The sequence below is a fragment of the Sturnira hondurensis genome, unplaced genomic scaffold, assembly GCF_014824575.4.
Source record: "Sturnira hondurensis isolate 20B ecotype Veracruz unplaced genomic scaffold, ASM1482457v3 Scaffold0008480, whole genome shotgun sequence".
Lineage (NCBI taxonomy): Eukaryota > Metazoa > Chordata > Mammalia > Chiroptera > Phyllostomidae > Sturnira > Sturnira hondurensis.
Window position 1 is genome coordinate 365344 of NW_028081111.1, and position 15293 is coordinate 380636.

General features: G+C 41.1%; 1 protein-coding gene across 2 annotated transcripts in view; it reads right to left on the reverse strand.

Moving 5' to 3' along the window:
• TGFBRAP1 (transforming growth factor beta receptor associated protein 1) overlaps positions 1-15293 on the reverse strand; it is a 55200-nt gene that overhangs the window by 33799 nt on the left and 6108 nt on the right. Inside the window, exons 1-2 of one of the 2 annotated variants that reach the window (XM_037054977.1) lie at positions 2490-2545; positions 1591-2290 (exon numbers count right to left, since the gene is read on the reverse strand). In XM_037054977.1, coding sequence (XP_036910872.1) covers positions 1591-2278 — 688 coding nt within the window. In that variant the 5' untranslated portion in view covers positions 2279-2290; positions 2490-2545. Of the gene's footprint in view, positions 1-1590; positions 2291-2489; positions 2546-15293 lie in introns of those variants that run through there. The other variant, XM_037054976.1, reaches the window with a different exon arrangement.

The following is a 15293-nucleotide window of genomic DNA, read 5'->3' on the forward strand; positions in this document are numbered from 1 at the left end:
TACAGCACAGTGGAAAGTTCAGCAGTTGCCAAGGGTTGAGAGGTTGGGCTGAACAGGAAAAGCACAAAGGATTTTTTTTCTTTTTTAAAAAAATATGATTGATTGACTTGAGAGAGAGACAGAGTGTGCACGCAGAACATCAATTTGTTGTTTCACATAACGGTGCACTCCCTCGTTGCTTTTTGTACGTGCCCTGAGCGGGGATCTAACCTACACCTTGGTGTATTGGGATGATGCTCTAATTAACTGAACTACCCAGCCAGGGTGCACAAAGGATTTTTAAGGCAGTGAAAATACTCTATAATACCACGTATATGTCATCATACATCTGTCCTTATCCAGAGTATACAACATTCAGAGGGCACCCTAATATAAACTAGACTTCAGGTGATTATAACTTAATGTAGATTCATCCATTGTAACAAACACACCACTCAGTCAGAAGATAAGAACAGTAGGGGAGGCTGTGTGTGTTTAGGGGAAGATGGTATGTGGGAAGGCTGTACTTTCTGCCCAACTTTGCTATGAACCTAAAACTGCTCTAATAAATAGAGTATTTTTAAAAAGTCAAAATCAAGAAGTGTATACTACCTAGTTCATGACCTCAATTTTTGCTATTACCAGAAAATGCTTGTACCCATCACTGTGAAATGAGAAGACTGCACACACTTCTCTACTGTAGACAGTTGAGGTACACTCACTAAACATCATGGCAGCACCTGAGCAACACACACACACATACACCCTGTAGCTTGAGCCACCTACAACGGAAAGAAAACATCACAAGTCACCAGTGACATTTAACAGCTCTGATTCTTCACTGCAATAAGGCAGGGAAGAGCACTAGGAAGACCACAGAAAACAGCCAAAGCCCTTTCAAGGAGCTGGCTACTGGAACCTTTGGGTGGGATGAAAGCTCAATTAAGAGAAAAATATATATAGAACACTGAAGTCTCCACATCTGAAAAGACCTAGCAGTGAGCTACCTCAAATCCTTTTTAGGACGAAGAGTAAAAGCAACTACTCACAGACACACACACTTGAGAAAATCTTATCAGGTAGTCCTATGGATTTTTATTTTTGTAGTTACTTACTTAAAAAGAATTTTCTACCCAGAGCCACCTTCAGGCTCCACGTTAGCACAAAATAAAACCAAAGAACAAAATAAACAAACAAACAAACCAGACACAGACTCAAAGACACAGAGAACACACAGTGTTGTCAGATGAAAGGGGGCCTGGGGACTGGACCAAAAGGTGACAGGATTAAGAAGTACAGATTGGTAGTTACTGTTACGAAACAGCCATGGGGACATAAAGTGCGGCAAAAGAAATACAGTTAATAGTATTGTAATAACTATGTATGGGCCCAAGTAGGAACTTGAAATACCAGGGAATCACTTTGTAAAGTATTGATATATGATTCTCTAACCACTATTCTGTACACCTGAAATGAATACAAAATAGTATTGAATGTAAACTGTAATTGAAAAATAAAATTTTTAAAAAACAGCATGAAGTCATGGAGATAACCAAAAAGAATGGGACGCCGGGAGGCAAAGGCGAGTGGAGGTGGCAGTGCCCTGCTTACCCAGTCCTCCTGGGCCCGCCAGGAGGAATTCCTGTCTCCCTATTCTCTTGACGATCGGGTGCTTCTCCTCACTGCAATATGGAAACAGGTCCTGGGCGATGCCTGTGTTGTAGTTCAGGATGATGTACTGGGTGGTCAAAGCCAGACACAGGAAGTGGCCATCCACAGCCACAGCCAGGGGCTGCTCAGGAGTGGATACTTCCCTGACGATCTGAACCCGGTCCTCGTACACCAGGAACACCTGAATGGTTCTGCGTTTCACAGAGATGATGCAGACCTCCACACAAAACGGGTCCCTGCTCACAGGGTTCTCGTTCAAAGCCAACGCCACAGCTCCTTTGATGCGGGCCCCTGAAGGGACAGGCTCCAGGTTCAGCATGTTAACCAGAGTTATGGAACTGTCACACAGCACCAGCAGTCTGTGGAGAGCTGACGCTGCTCGCAGCTCATTCACTGGCTTCTTGAAACCCAGGTGTCTGTGCAGCTGCTTTGTGGCAGTGAATGTGGCTGTCCCAGCAGGCAGAGTCTTCTCCTCCAGCAGGAAGTGGCAGATGGAGCCCTCGGCAGTGCCCACATAGAGGTTCCTGCCGCAGCACTCCACACACTCGATGCTGACGCGCTCCCTGTCACCCGGGAGCAGCTCCCGCTCCACAGCAGAGACCAGTGTAAAGGCCTTGGTGCTCATCATGCTGCTGCTCGTCTGCAGGAAGAGGGAAACAAAAAGGTAAGGTACCGCCCAGGTCACCAAAACATGCACTGATTCCTCAGTTACAATTTCAGGGAATTGAAATCATTAACACTGTTTAAAAACAGTGAAGGAAAAAAAAAGATTTCCCAATCACCCTCCTCCACCAGACCAATGAGAGACCCCAGCAGGAGAGCCGTCTGCTCATCCTCACCAGAGCTGAGGTTTGTATGGAACTTCTTTGCACTGTTCTTGGGAGGCACACCAGCAGGTACAAGACAACAGGTATTCACCCACAGGCAACATAACAAAAACATTGTGGGAAAAGGCAAAAATGATCCTCAGTCATCTTTCCCAGAGCTTCTGCTGTCACTTGATAAAACATGGAAGTGACCGGTGGGTACAATTAACTACAGACGTCACTAAAACACTGGGCAGGAACCACACCTTGGCTCCTTTGTGTTCTTCCTAGTAGGAGTGAATGCGTTAGTGTAGAGTAGTAAAGATATCCTCTAGGCTCCAAGTCTCTCAGGGGATTTGTGAGAAGGTCTGACATGGCAGTTAATAATTACTCCCTCCGAAAGACAGGCTGTTCCCAACTACCCATGACTTCCTACGTCTTCCTCTGAAAAGGGCTGCTGATTCACAAAGCTCGAGACAGCAGAAATGGGCAAGAAGACCTTTCCCTAATTCCTCAGCTGGCAGGAAAGCAGACACACCCACAGCAGGGAGTCCTTGATACCTTCAAGTAGAAGACAGAGATCCCCAAACTCTTGAGAGAACTACAGAGAACTGTCCCAAAAGAAGGTTGCCTCATGAAAGACTAAGTGCTTTAATCCTTCGAGGTGTCCTAGCAAAGGCTGGGAGAGTTCTTGGAAATATTCAAGAAAGATTTATGCATCAGGGAAGGGTAGGAATCAACTCAAAGATTTTAGAATTCTACAATTTCTTACAGCCCTGTCTACTGGGGCTGTGACAGACACACATGAGTGAAACTCCAATTCCCCTCCCCAAGGCAACACAATTCCCAGGAAGGATGGTAAACCAGGTCTGGGGGAAAGGTTTTCCAAGGGACACCACCAGAGTCCCTTCCTGTCCCTTTCCTGTTGTTACTTAGTAGCAATGTGACCTTGGGAAGCTCACTTGTCTTCTCCCTGCCTGTTTCCTTACCTGTGAAATGGGAGTAATAATGGCACATACTTCATATGATTCTTTTGAGGATTAAGCAGATCAGCTCAATAAAAGCTAGTTTTTAAAAAATCTCACCATTAATGCATCCCTCTCAAGCCCCCAGTTTACTCTATTTTTATTTCCCAAGCTGAGCAACAAGAGATGGAACAATGCTGTCCTCTGCCCTGAGCTGTAGGTAATCTTTATGCACCTCCTCCGGCTGACAAAAGAAAACATAAGCCAGACATACATGCACACACACCACGCACACGTGCCCCTGTATATTCCCTTCATTTACACAGGCTCGTCTCCCAGAGCTATGGAAAAGAGGTGGTAACATAAGCAGTGATGCTCAGAAGGCCTCAGAGAAGAAACCCCATCCATCTATCTGGAGCTGCGGGAACTCCCAAGGGTCCCCGGGAAAACCTAGGGTTGTGGGCCGGGGAGGCTTTTGACACAATCATCTACTTGTCATGACCAAACAGAATAACCAAAACCCAACCTAAACAATATTTTTCCATTTAAATTCTAATGAATTAAACACAGGTAATTAAATGTAATCTTTGAAACATCCTAAACCTGTGAAAGCAAAGTAATACAAAATAGTTCTTCCTTCACTGATGGATCAATAAGAGCTGTCTTCTAAAATGGCAAGAGGGAATGATTTCACTATTTAAAGTATGAAATGTATTGCTCACTTTGCAGAAGGAATATAGAAACAAGCTTCAGGCACTCATGATGAAACTCCTCTACTTAATTTTTTTAAAGTATGTTGTCCATAATTCTAGCCTCTGCCTTTTCTTAGCTTAGCATACAGGAGAAACAAAAGATGTTTGCAGCGAAGATATAGCCGACCTTTGAACAACACAGGGTTAGTGGCGCCCACCTGCTGCGCAGGTGAAAATCCACAAATGAATTAAATTGGCCCTTTGTACACTCAGATTCCTAAATCTGAACAGCACAGGTTTGAAGCTGCCTGGGTCAAGTGAACTGAGTGGGTCAACTGAACTGCAGTCAATTGGATTGTTCAACCCTCTGTTGTTCAAGGGTCAACTGGAAACAGAAAGAATCAAACACCTCAGATTTAGTCTGAATACTGGGGTGGACAGAGAAGGAAAGAGGGAGAAGACAGAATTGTAAGAAAGCTGTTTATGCCCTGGCTGGTGTAGCTCAATGGATTGAGCGCCACCCTGCAAACCAAAAGGTTGCTGGTTCAATTCCCAGTCAGGGCACATGCCTGAGCTGGGGGCCAGGTCCCCAGTTGGGTACATGCAAGAGGCAACTGATTGATGTATCTCTCACACACTGATGCTTCTCACCCTCTCTTTCTCCCTCTCCCCTCTCTGTAAAAGTAAATAAATAAAACTTAAAAAAAAAGAAAGTAAAGCTATTTATTAAAAAGTCATAATTATATATTTAAAAGACATGCAATATTGTTTCATTATCTGGTAATCAGTTACTTAAGTCTTACTAAAAATAAGTTTCCTACTATAGGCCTTTAAATAAAGGACCTTTATTGAGTAAATGGTAATTTATAAAAGCAGAAGAAGAATGATGTCAGCATTACAGCAGAGTAAAACACTCCTTTTTATCTCCCTTTCAAACAACAAACTAGACATCCACCCACAAACAAAAGCACTCTTAAAGGTGTTGTGGGATCTAACACCATACACCAAGGGCCCCAGCTGGAGGCTCACCCACCTACACACCCAGTAACAGGCAGAAAGAACGTGGACTGCCCGTGGAATCATCCAGCAAACCTGCCCAGACTCCTCTGGCTGTGGTTAGGATAAAAACCTAGAGAATGCTGACCTGGGCAGCCATATAGACAAGAGAGAATTTGCAGAAGTCCAGACTTTCTGCAGGAAGATTCCAGCATGCCCGAGAAAAAAACAAAACAAAACAAAAAAATCCAAAACAAAGTATGGATTTGGTCCCAGCAGAGGCAGTGGTAGAGAAGCTTCCCCAGTACGGCACCCCCTCCCCTCCCCGGGGAAACTGCACAGGAACTGAGCCATCCTGCAGTGGCTACCTCTCCTGTGAAGGAAAAGGAGAGTGCTGAGGGAGGGCCCGGCTACCCCAGCTGTGTGGGGTGGGGCCGGAAAACCTATTTCTCTCCAGCAGAGCCCAGGGTACTGCAGCAGACCCTCCAAGACTGGGCGGAAGGAGAACTGGGGAAGAGGTAGATAAAAATTTCAAGGGGAATTAAAAGACTCTAATGCAGCAGGAAGTACACCCTCAAGCTTGAGGGAGCACTGCACCCAGGGATCTCCCTACTGGTTCTGCATGTCCCCCCCACACACACCGGAGCACAGAACCCACAACTCCACTGACTCTTCAGCCAGTCCATCGTGTATACTTCTGTGCACAGCCTGAGAGAGAAAGCTGGTAGACAGGGACCCACCCAGAAAAGGGACGAGCAAGAGACCACAAACTTAGGCTACAGCACCATCTGCTGGAAAACAAGAGTGGTTCCGAGGAATCGGCAGTGAGTTTAAGAACCAAAGACGTAACGCTTAAGAATTCCACCACAAGGGGAAGCAGGAAGAATGGAGCAGGTGTACTCACAGATAGGGAGGAAATCCGGATGACACCACCACAGAACAGAATACCCCATCGAAGCCAAATAGCAAAGATTTAGGTGTCTGCTACTTCACATGTGAAAGCAGCAGTGAAAAATTACAAGGAACATGAAAAATCAAGAAAATATGTTATCACCAAAAGAAAACTCTCCACTGAATACAAAGTCATAGACTTTGCGATCCAGCCTATAAAGAAGTCAAAGCTGCTGTCTTGAAAAAACTCAGTGAGCTACAAGAAAACTCAGAAAGACAATTCAGCAATATTTCAATAAAAATACACGATCAATGTCCTGGCTGGTGTAGCTCAGGAGATTGAGCATGGGGCTGAGAACCAAAAGATCGCAGTTCAATTCCCAGTCAGGGCATATGCCTGGGTTGCAGGCCAGTTCCAGGCAGGGGATTCATGAGAGGCAACCACACATTGATATTTCTCTCCCTCTTTCTTTCCCTTCCCCTCTAAAGATAAATAAATAAATTTTTTAAAAAAAATACAGGATCAAAAAGGACATGAAATAATCCATAGTTTAGGAGAAGTAAGCTAGACTGAGGAGATGGATCTCATTCAAGTAAATTATAAGTAAAATCTGAACCTTGTCACATTCACCTATTTTATGTGTGTCAGTCATCTACTAAACTAGTTTGATTCTGAAATAAATTGTGATAATGCTTCATAATAAAAAAAAATGAGACTTTTAACCAAAGAGATAGAAATCATTAAAAAAAAAAGAATCACAGAAATTCTGGAGCTGGAGAACTCAAAGAATATAATGAAAAATCTAACAGAGGGCACCTGATGGGCAGCGGAGCAAAGGGGAGCTAGATGATAGGGACTCAGAACTAACAGCCAGGGAAGGACAAAGAAAAAACGAAAAGAGTAAAGAAAGCATACCCGATCAATGAGATTCCTGAAGGAAAAGAGAGGGAGAAGGGAGCAGAAAATTTATTTAAAGAAATAATAGCTGATGATTTGCCAAACCCAGAAAGATAACCAGATATTCAAGCTCACAAACCTAATAGATTGCCCTATTTTCTCAATGCAAAAAGACCTTCTCCAAGACACATTATAAGAAACCGTCAAAACAAACAAACAAAAATTCTAGACGTAGCCAGGGGAAGGGACACTAACCTACAAACAAAGCAACCCCATTAGGTTATCAACAGATTTCTCAGCAGAATCCATACCAGCTGAGAGAGAATGGGGAGACATATTAAAAGTGTTGAAAAAGAAAAACTGCCAGCCAGGAATATTCTATCTGGCAGACTTACCCTTTAGACGTAAAGGAGAAATAAGGACTCGCCCGGCGATCGAACCCACCACTGGACCTGCCGTGCAAGAAACGCTCGTCAGCGCCACGGAACACCAGCAGGAGTGAACGTGTCAGTCAGACTTAGAAACAGCATGAGGCGCTGATCACCTAACTATAGTGTACAGAAGTCGAAAGAAAAAAACCTTCACAAATGACTATAGCTACCAATGTGCAGATGAATATACAATACAAAAAGAGGTAAATGATGACATCAAAAATACAAAAGGGAGAGTTCAAGGATGAAGCTTTTGTAGATGCTCTAAGTTAAATAGCTATCAGCTTAAAATAGGCAGGTGTCTCTATGACACATCTTATATAAGCCTTTTGGTACCACAAAACCAAACTCGAGAGCGAACACCACCATGGAAAAATCGCCAACTTACAAAGGTAGGCAGAAATTGAAGGAAAAAGAAACAATAAAAATACAAAACAACCAGAAAAAATAAGATGGCATTAGTAACATCACAAATATTAGATACTGACATAAAAATATGTAACATTAGAAACATAATGTTAGAAAACATCACAAATCAATAATCCTAAGAGTAAATGGAATAAATCCACCAATCAAAAGGCACAGAGTGGCTAACTAGATTTAAAAAATAAGACCCTACTATATGCTGCCCACAAGAGACTTACTTCTGCTTTAAAGGTACATTGGCTCAAAATTAGGAGATGAAAAAAGATATTCCATATAAAGTAGAAACCAAAAGAAAGTGTGGGTAGCTGTACTTAAAGTAGATAAAACAGATTTTAAGCCAATACCAGTAACAACAGACAAAAAAAGTCAATATATAATGATAAATGGGTAAACTTGTCAAGAAGATGACAATCATAAATATATAAGCACCCAACAATGGGAGCACCTAAACATAATAAGCAAATACAAACAAATCTGAAGGGGGAAACAGATAATACAATAGTACAGGACTTGAGTACCCCACTGTCGGCAATGGATACATCATCCAGACGGAAAATCAAAAAGAAAACAGTGGACTTGAGCCATACATTAAATCAAACGAACTTAGCATTTATGAAACATTTAATCTACTAGCAGAAGATACACGTTCTTCTCAAATACACACAAACCACGCTCCATGATAGACTATGAGACAGGACGCAAAACAAGTGTTTGCAAATTTAAAAACACTGAGGTCATACCAAGTATCTTTGTTATTACAGTGGTAGCAAATTAGAAATCAACAACAGACGACCTGATACTACGAAACGCCTCAGAAAAAAACAGGGAAGAAATTCTTGATGTTGGACTGGGTAATGATTCTTTGCACATGCAACAAAAGCAAAAACCAACAAGCAGGATTACAAAGTAAAAAGCTCTACAGGGGGACGTCCAGCCAAGATGGAGGCGTAGGCAGACACACTCCTTCTCACACAACCAAAAGAAGGACAACAAATTTAAAACCAAAAAACACCAGAACCGACAGAAAATCGAACTGTATGGAAGCCCCTCCATGAAGGAGAAACATTCTCCAGAATGTTTCTTCTTCTTTCTCCAAAGAAGAAACATTCATCCAGACAGGTAGGAGGGGCGGAGATGGACAGCCAGGCAGAGAGGACTCCCTGCAAGGTGGTGACTAGAGGACCAGGGCAGGCAAGGCAGCAGCTGGATACCCAGTGAGGCAGTAGCTGCCAGACAGGGCGGTCCCACATTCGTATGCAGATAAACTGGGAGGAACAACTGGGAAGAGAGAAAGACTTGCAACCCAGGGCTCCAGCGCAAGGAAATAAAGCCTCAAAGCCTCTGACTGAAAACACCTGTGGGGGTTGAGGCGGCAGTGGGAGAAACTCCCAGCCTCATGGGAGAGTTTGTTGGAGAGACCCATGGGGTCCGAAAATGTACACAAATCCACCCACCCAGGAACAAGCACCAGAAGGGCCCAATTTGATTGTGGGTATCAGGGGAAGTGACTGAAAACTGGCAGAGAGGAGAACAAGCGCCACCATTCCCTCTCAGACCCCTCCCCCACATACAGCATCACCACACAGTGATGTGTTGCCCCGCCCTGGTGAACACCTAAGGCTCCGCCCCTTACTACGTATGAGGAGCCAAGAGACAAAAAAAAAAAGGGGTCAAATGAAAGAAAAGATCAAAGTTCCAGAAAAAATACAACTGAGCCACAAAGAGATAGCCAACCTATCAGATGCACAGTTCAAAACACTGGTAATCAGGATGCCCACAGATTTGGCTGAGTATGTTCACAAATTATAGAAAAAAATTAAGGCTACGCTAAGTGAAAGAAAGGAAAATGTTCAGGAAACCAACAGTGATGGGAAGGAAACCAGAACTCAAATCAACGTTGTGGACCAGAAGGAAGAAAGAAACATTCAGCCAGAACAGAATGAAGAAACACAAATTCAAAAATATGAGGAGAGGCATAGGAACCTCCAGGACAACTTTAAACGTTCCAACATCCAAATCAAGGGGTGCCAGAAGGAGAAGAGGAAGAACAAGAAATTGAAAACTTATTTGAACAAATAATGAAGGAGAACTTCCCCAATCTTGCAAAGGAAATAGATTTCCAGGAAGTCCAGGAAGCTCAGAGAGTTCCAAAGAAGTTGAAACCAAGGAGGAACACACCAAGGCACACCATAATTACATTACTCAAGATTCAAGAGAAGAAGAGAATCTTAAAAGCAGCAAGAGAAAAGGAGATAGTTACTTACAAAAAAGTGCCCATCAGACTGTCAGCTGATTTCTCAAAAGTAACCTTGCAGGCAAGAAGGGGCTGGAAAAAAGTATTCAAAGTCATGAAAAACAAGGACCTACATCTAAGATTACTCTATCCAGCAAGGCTATCATTTAGAATGGAAGGACAGATAAAGTGCTTCCCAGATAAGGTCAAGTTAAAGGAGTTACCAAGCCCTTATTATATGAAATGTGAAAGGGATTTATCTAAGAAAAAGAAGGTAAAAAATATGAACAGTGAAAGGACAGTAAACTCACAGTTATTAACAACCACACCTAAAACAAAAGCAGGCTAAGAGGACAACTAGATCAGGAACAGAATCACAGAAATGGAGATTGCATGGAGGGTTATCAGCGGGGGACTGAGAGGGGGAGGAGGGGAAGATACAGGGAATAAGTAGCACAAATGGTAGGCACAAAATCGACAGAGGGAGGTTAAGAATACCATAGGAAATGGAGAAGCCGAAGAACTTACACATACGACCCATGGACATAAACTAAATGTGGGTGGGAGAGGGTATGCAGGGAGAGGGGAATAAATGGGGGGGATGGGACAACTGTAATAAAATAATCAATACATTTTTAAAAATAAGTAAACAATAAAAATAAAAAGCTCTGCACAACAAAAGAAACAATCAACACAATGAATATGGAATGGGAGAAAATATTTGCAAACTGTGCATCAGATAAGGGATTAGTGCCCAAAATATATAAATAACTCATACAAATTAATTACAACAAAAACCAAGCAATCCAATAAAAGTGGGCGGAGAAACTAAACAGAAGACATTTTTTTCAAAGAAGACATCCAAATAGCCAACAGTTACATGAAAAGATGTTCAACATTAGTACTTATTAGGGAAATGCAAATGAAAACACCTGTGACAACAGCTGTCATTAAGAAGACCAGAGATAAATGTTGGTAAGGATGTGGAGGCACAGAAGCCCTTGCTGCAGCTGCTGGTGGGAATGTAAATTGGTGCAGTTACTAAGGATAACAAAGTGGAAGTTCCTCACAAAATTAAAAATAGAACTACTATATAATACAGCAATTCCAATTCCGGGTAAAAATCCAAAGATTAAAATAGAAGTTCAAAGAGATATGTGCACTCTCTTGTTCATTGCAGCATTACTCACATGAGCCAAAACACAAAGACAACCTGAGTGTCTGTCAACAGATGAATGGACAGAGATGCTGCCACACATGCAGTGGTTACAAGGAGCCGAGGTGCGGAAACTGGGGAGATGATGCTTAAGGGCACAAACCTGGAACTAGTGGATAAAGCATCCCTGGAGAGCTAACACACAGCACAGCGATTATCCCTAATACCGTATTACGAACTTCACAGTTGCTAAAACAGAATCACACAGACATAACTGAAAGCTGACAACGTAACATTCTGGTACTTAAAAAAACTATTTATTCAGTTAAGCAGCAGAAAAATTTTCTCCATGATCTAGTTCACACGATAAATTTACTTAAATATGAATCATTAAAAGATACACTTTAGGCCATACTTCCCTCCATTATTAAGTCCAACTTATTAGGGTCTGAATTCAGAGAGGTTTTAACATGGTAATAAAATTAAAAATTTCTCTAAGGTGTGCATTTCCCACTTTATTGTGTGATTTCCAGTTGGCCTTGAAATTTAAAGCACTGTGACTTTTTGTTAGAACGTCACCTTTAAAGCATAGAGATAATTAAAAGATCAACATTTTAATAATTTTCTCGAAATTGCAAAATACCTACCTAGTCAGGGAAAGAGATTGAAAATTAGTAGTATGTTTGTGGACAACAGTTTTAAAAAATAACTACACATGCAACAAGCATCTCTAAGTATACAAAAACAAAACAAAAACAAAAAACAATTACAAGGCACTTCCATATCCCAACAGTCTTCCAATCTCATTAAGGAAATGAAACTGGGAAAATAATCAAGAACCATATGAAGCTGTATGTGCTAAGGGCCACAATGAAAATATTAGTAATTACTTTCTTTCAAATTAAGACTATACACACAGCCACTAGTGATAATTAGAATTGTAAGTTTCTTTGAAAATGCTAATATAAAAATGCTGATTTTCTTCTACAGATGTACACAGAAACATCACCTTTTAGTTAACACCTGTAGCCACTGTTGAAAGAACTCGTTGCTTTGGCACCTTCCCTGAGCCCTTTCAGGTTTTCTAAGATTTACCTCAAAAAACAAACCAACTGCAGCCCCCCAGTTTATGGTACTTTGTTATGGCAGCCCTGGCAAACTAGTGATACTCCATTCTCTACCCAACATTGTCCTGGGAGACTTTGCCAGCTGAAAAAGATCGGTTATGACGAATTGAAACAGGACATAAAACAATCATTATTTACAGATGACATTACTGTTTTCACAGAAATTCATGAATAATCTATGACCATTTTCAAAGTTTAGAAATTTTGTTTAGTTTAAAAGATCAGTATACCAAAGTGTGGACCCAGAGAAAGATGACACCTATTAAGAAGGGCTTCTGGTGGCTAACTAGGCTCAAATGAAAAACAACAAAAACAGAGCCTAGCAACCATTTCTATACAGGGACCTCTTACACAAACTGTGCTGAACTACTTGCCTCCCACACTGAACTGCCTACCTGCGCTGTGTCCCTGCCAAGTGAGCCAGCCCTTATAAAGGAGTTCTTGCAATAGAGTTTAAACCAATAGGACTGAAGCTTTCCATATGCCCCCATCAACATCTTCACTAACTAATCAGAGAGGCTCCATTCTGACCAATCAGAAAAGTGTTTTTTGGACCAATCAAACTCTGGAGATTTGAAGCCCTCATCTGTATGAGGACAAGAACCAGGAACTAGGATTTCTGTCTATCTAAGTCAGCTTGCCTCTGGCTAGGAGAGTGCTTATTCCCTTTCTACCCGTGTTCCCTGGCTGGAACTGAAACACCCAAGGTAAAACACCGAGGATGTCTCACTGAAGCAGAGCAGAGCAGAATTATCAAGCTGGAAAGGAGATGGCCTGGCCCCAGGGCAGCCTTGCATTCACACTGTGCTTCTTCATAATTGAGCTGTAATATTATTAAGCTTTCTTACAACTGTATGGTAGCACAGTTGAGCAGTTTGCACCAAATAAAATTTCCTTCTTCACTGCATTCCAAATTGGGCATTTCTGTTGGCATTGTATTGGTGCCAACAACTATTGGTTCACAAATTCAATCTGCATTTTTACATACAAGAATTAGACACTTTAGTCTTAACAGAACACATTTACATTAGCTTGAAAAGTAAGGTATGAAGGAATTATTTAACAAAGGTGTCTAAGACCTTTTTGAAGAAAATTTAAAAAATCTTGTGATACATTAAAGAAGACCTACACTACAACCTGAGCACATGCTTCTGTAGAAAACAATGAGTTAGCTTTAAAATTTAAATGCAAATCAAAATACCATCATGCATCACATAACATTTTGATCAACAAGCTTCATGTATGACGCTGGTCCCATAAGATCATAACGGAACTGAAAATGTCCTAGCACCTAGTGATTTTGTAGCCATCTTAACATCTGAGTGCAACACATCACTCTCACATTTGTGGAGCTGCTGATGTAAATAACCATACAGTGCTGCCAGTCATATAAAAGGACAGTATATCCAACTATGTATAATACATAATTCTTGATAGTAATAAATAGTCATGTTATGGTTTATATACTTACTTTACTTTGAATAATTATCTTAGTGTTCACTCTTTCTATTTATTTAAAAAAGTTTTGTGTAAAATAGCATGCTGTGTTACGTTGGCAGCAGCCTCACAGGTCTCATATTTACTGCATCTCTTGATTGCACCATTTTCTCTTGTGCTTGATTTAATCTTGTGTTGTTTTATACACTAACTGCTGTACGAGCTTATAGCCTAGGGGCAATATGCTGTACCACCTGGCCTAGGTGTATAGTAGGCTGTACCATCTAGGTTTGTGTAAGTGCACCCTATTATATTCACATGATAATAGAGATCACAGAACACTGCATTTCGTAAGATGTACTGGTATTCCAATCATTAAGCAGCACACGACTCCCTAGAATAGTCAAAACAATCTTGAAAATGAAGAACAAAGCTGCAAGACCTACATTGACTGATTTTAGAAAACTGCTATAAAATTGCTGTAATTAAGACATCATGGACAAACAAATAGATCAATAGAATAGAAGAGAAAGTCCAAAATTAGACCCATAGATATACATTCAAGTGATTCTTGACAAAGGCACTAATGCAATTCAATGGGCAAAGAAAGGTCATTTCAATAAATGCTGCTGGAGCAACAGGATAATCTTATGAGTAAAAAAATTAACCTTAATTATCCCTACCTCACACCATGGATTAACACAATAATTAATTTGAGATACCTCAAATTATTTTAAAAGTAAAATCTAAAACTATAAAGCCTCCAGAACAAAACACAGAAAAATATCTTTTAGACCCTGGTGTATATAAATATTTCTTAGAATACAATAAGCACTAGCCATAAAAGAAAACGTTGATAAATTGAATTTTATAGAAACTAAAACCTTATGTCCATTGAAAGACATCATTATGGAAATGAATAGGCAACCCCCAGACTGGGAGAAAAATTTGTAATAATATATATGGGAAAAGGCTCACGCATGTCTGGAATATACAAAAACTCCTACAAACAAAAAGTCACAATGATACACTGTTTTACAACTGTAAGAATCACTACAATTAAAAAGACTGACAACACTAAATGTTAATGAGGATGTAGAACTAGAAATCTCATATTTTGTTGGGAGTATAAAATGGTACTGTCACTTTGGAAGTCTTGCTTTTTATAAAGTTAAACATGCATTTATCCTGTCTCCCCACAAGTCCATATTTCACATTTCCATCTCTCTTGACTATATGCCAATATCCACAAAAAGATATGTAGAAGGATGTGCAGAGCAGCCTTATTTATAATAACCAAAAAGAGGAATCAGCTCAGTTTTACCCACTTGTACCCAGTTTCTGAATGGTCTCAGCGATGGAGGCTGACCTGATGTCTGGACTGAGCTAGCTCAGAAAAGTCTGGTGGTAGGCTCATTTGGGTGGAAGCAGGTACTGGCATTGGCCTGGCTCACGCCAGCTTGCTAATTAATAAAGCATAAGTGGTGTGGGCAGTTACTAAGGGATATGCATGCTACCCAGTGTCCAGCCTCTGTGTTCACATCCCTGTGGCACTGAGCACTACTAACCCTCCTCCCTGGTTCCA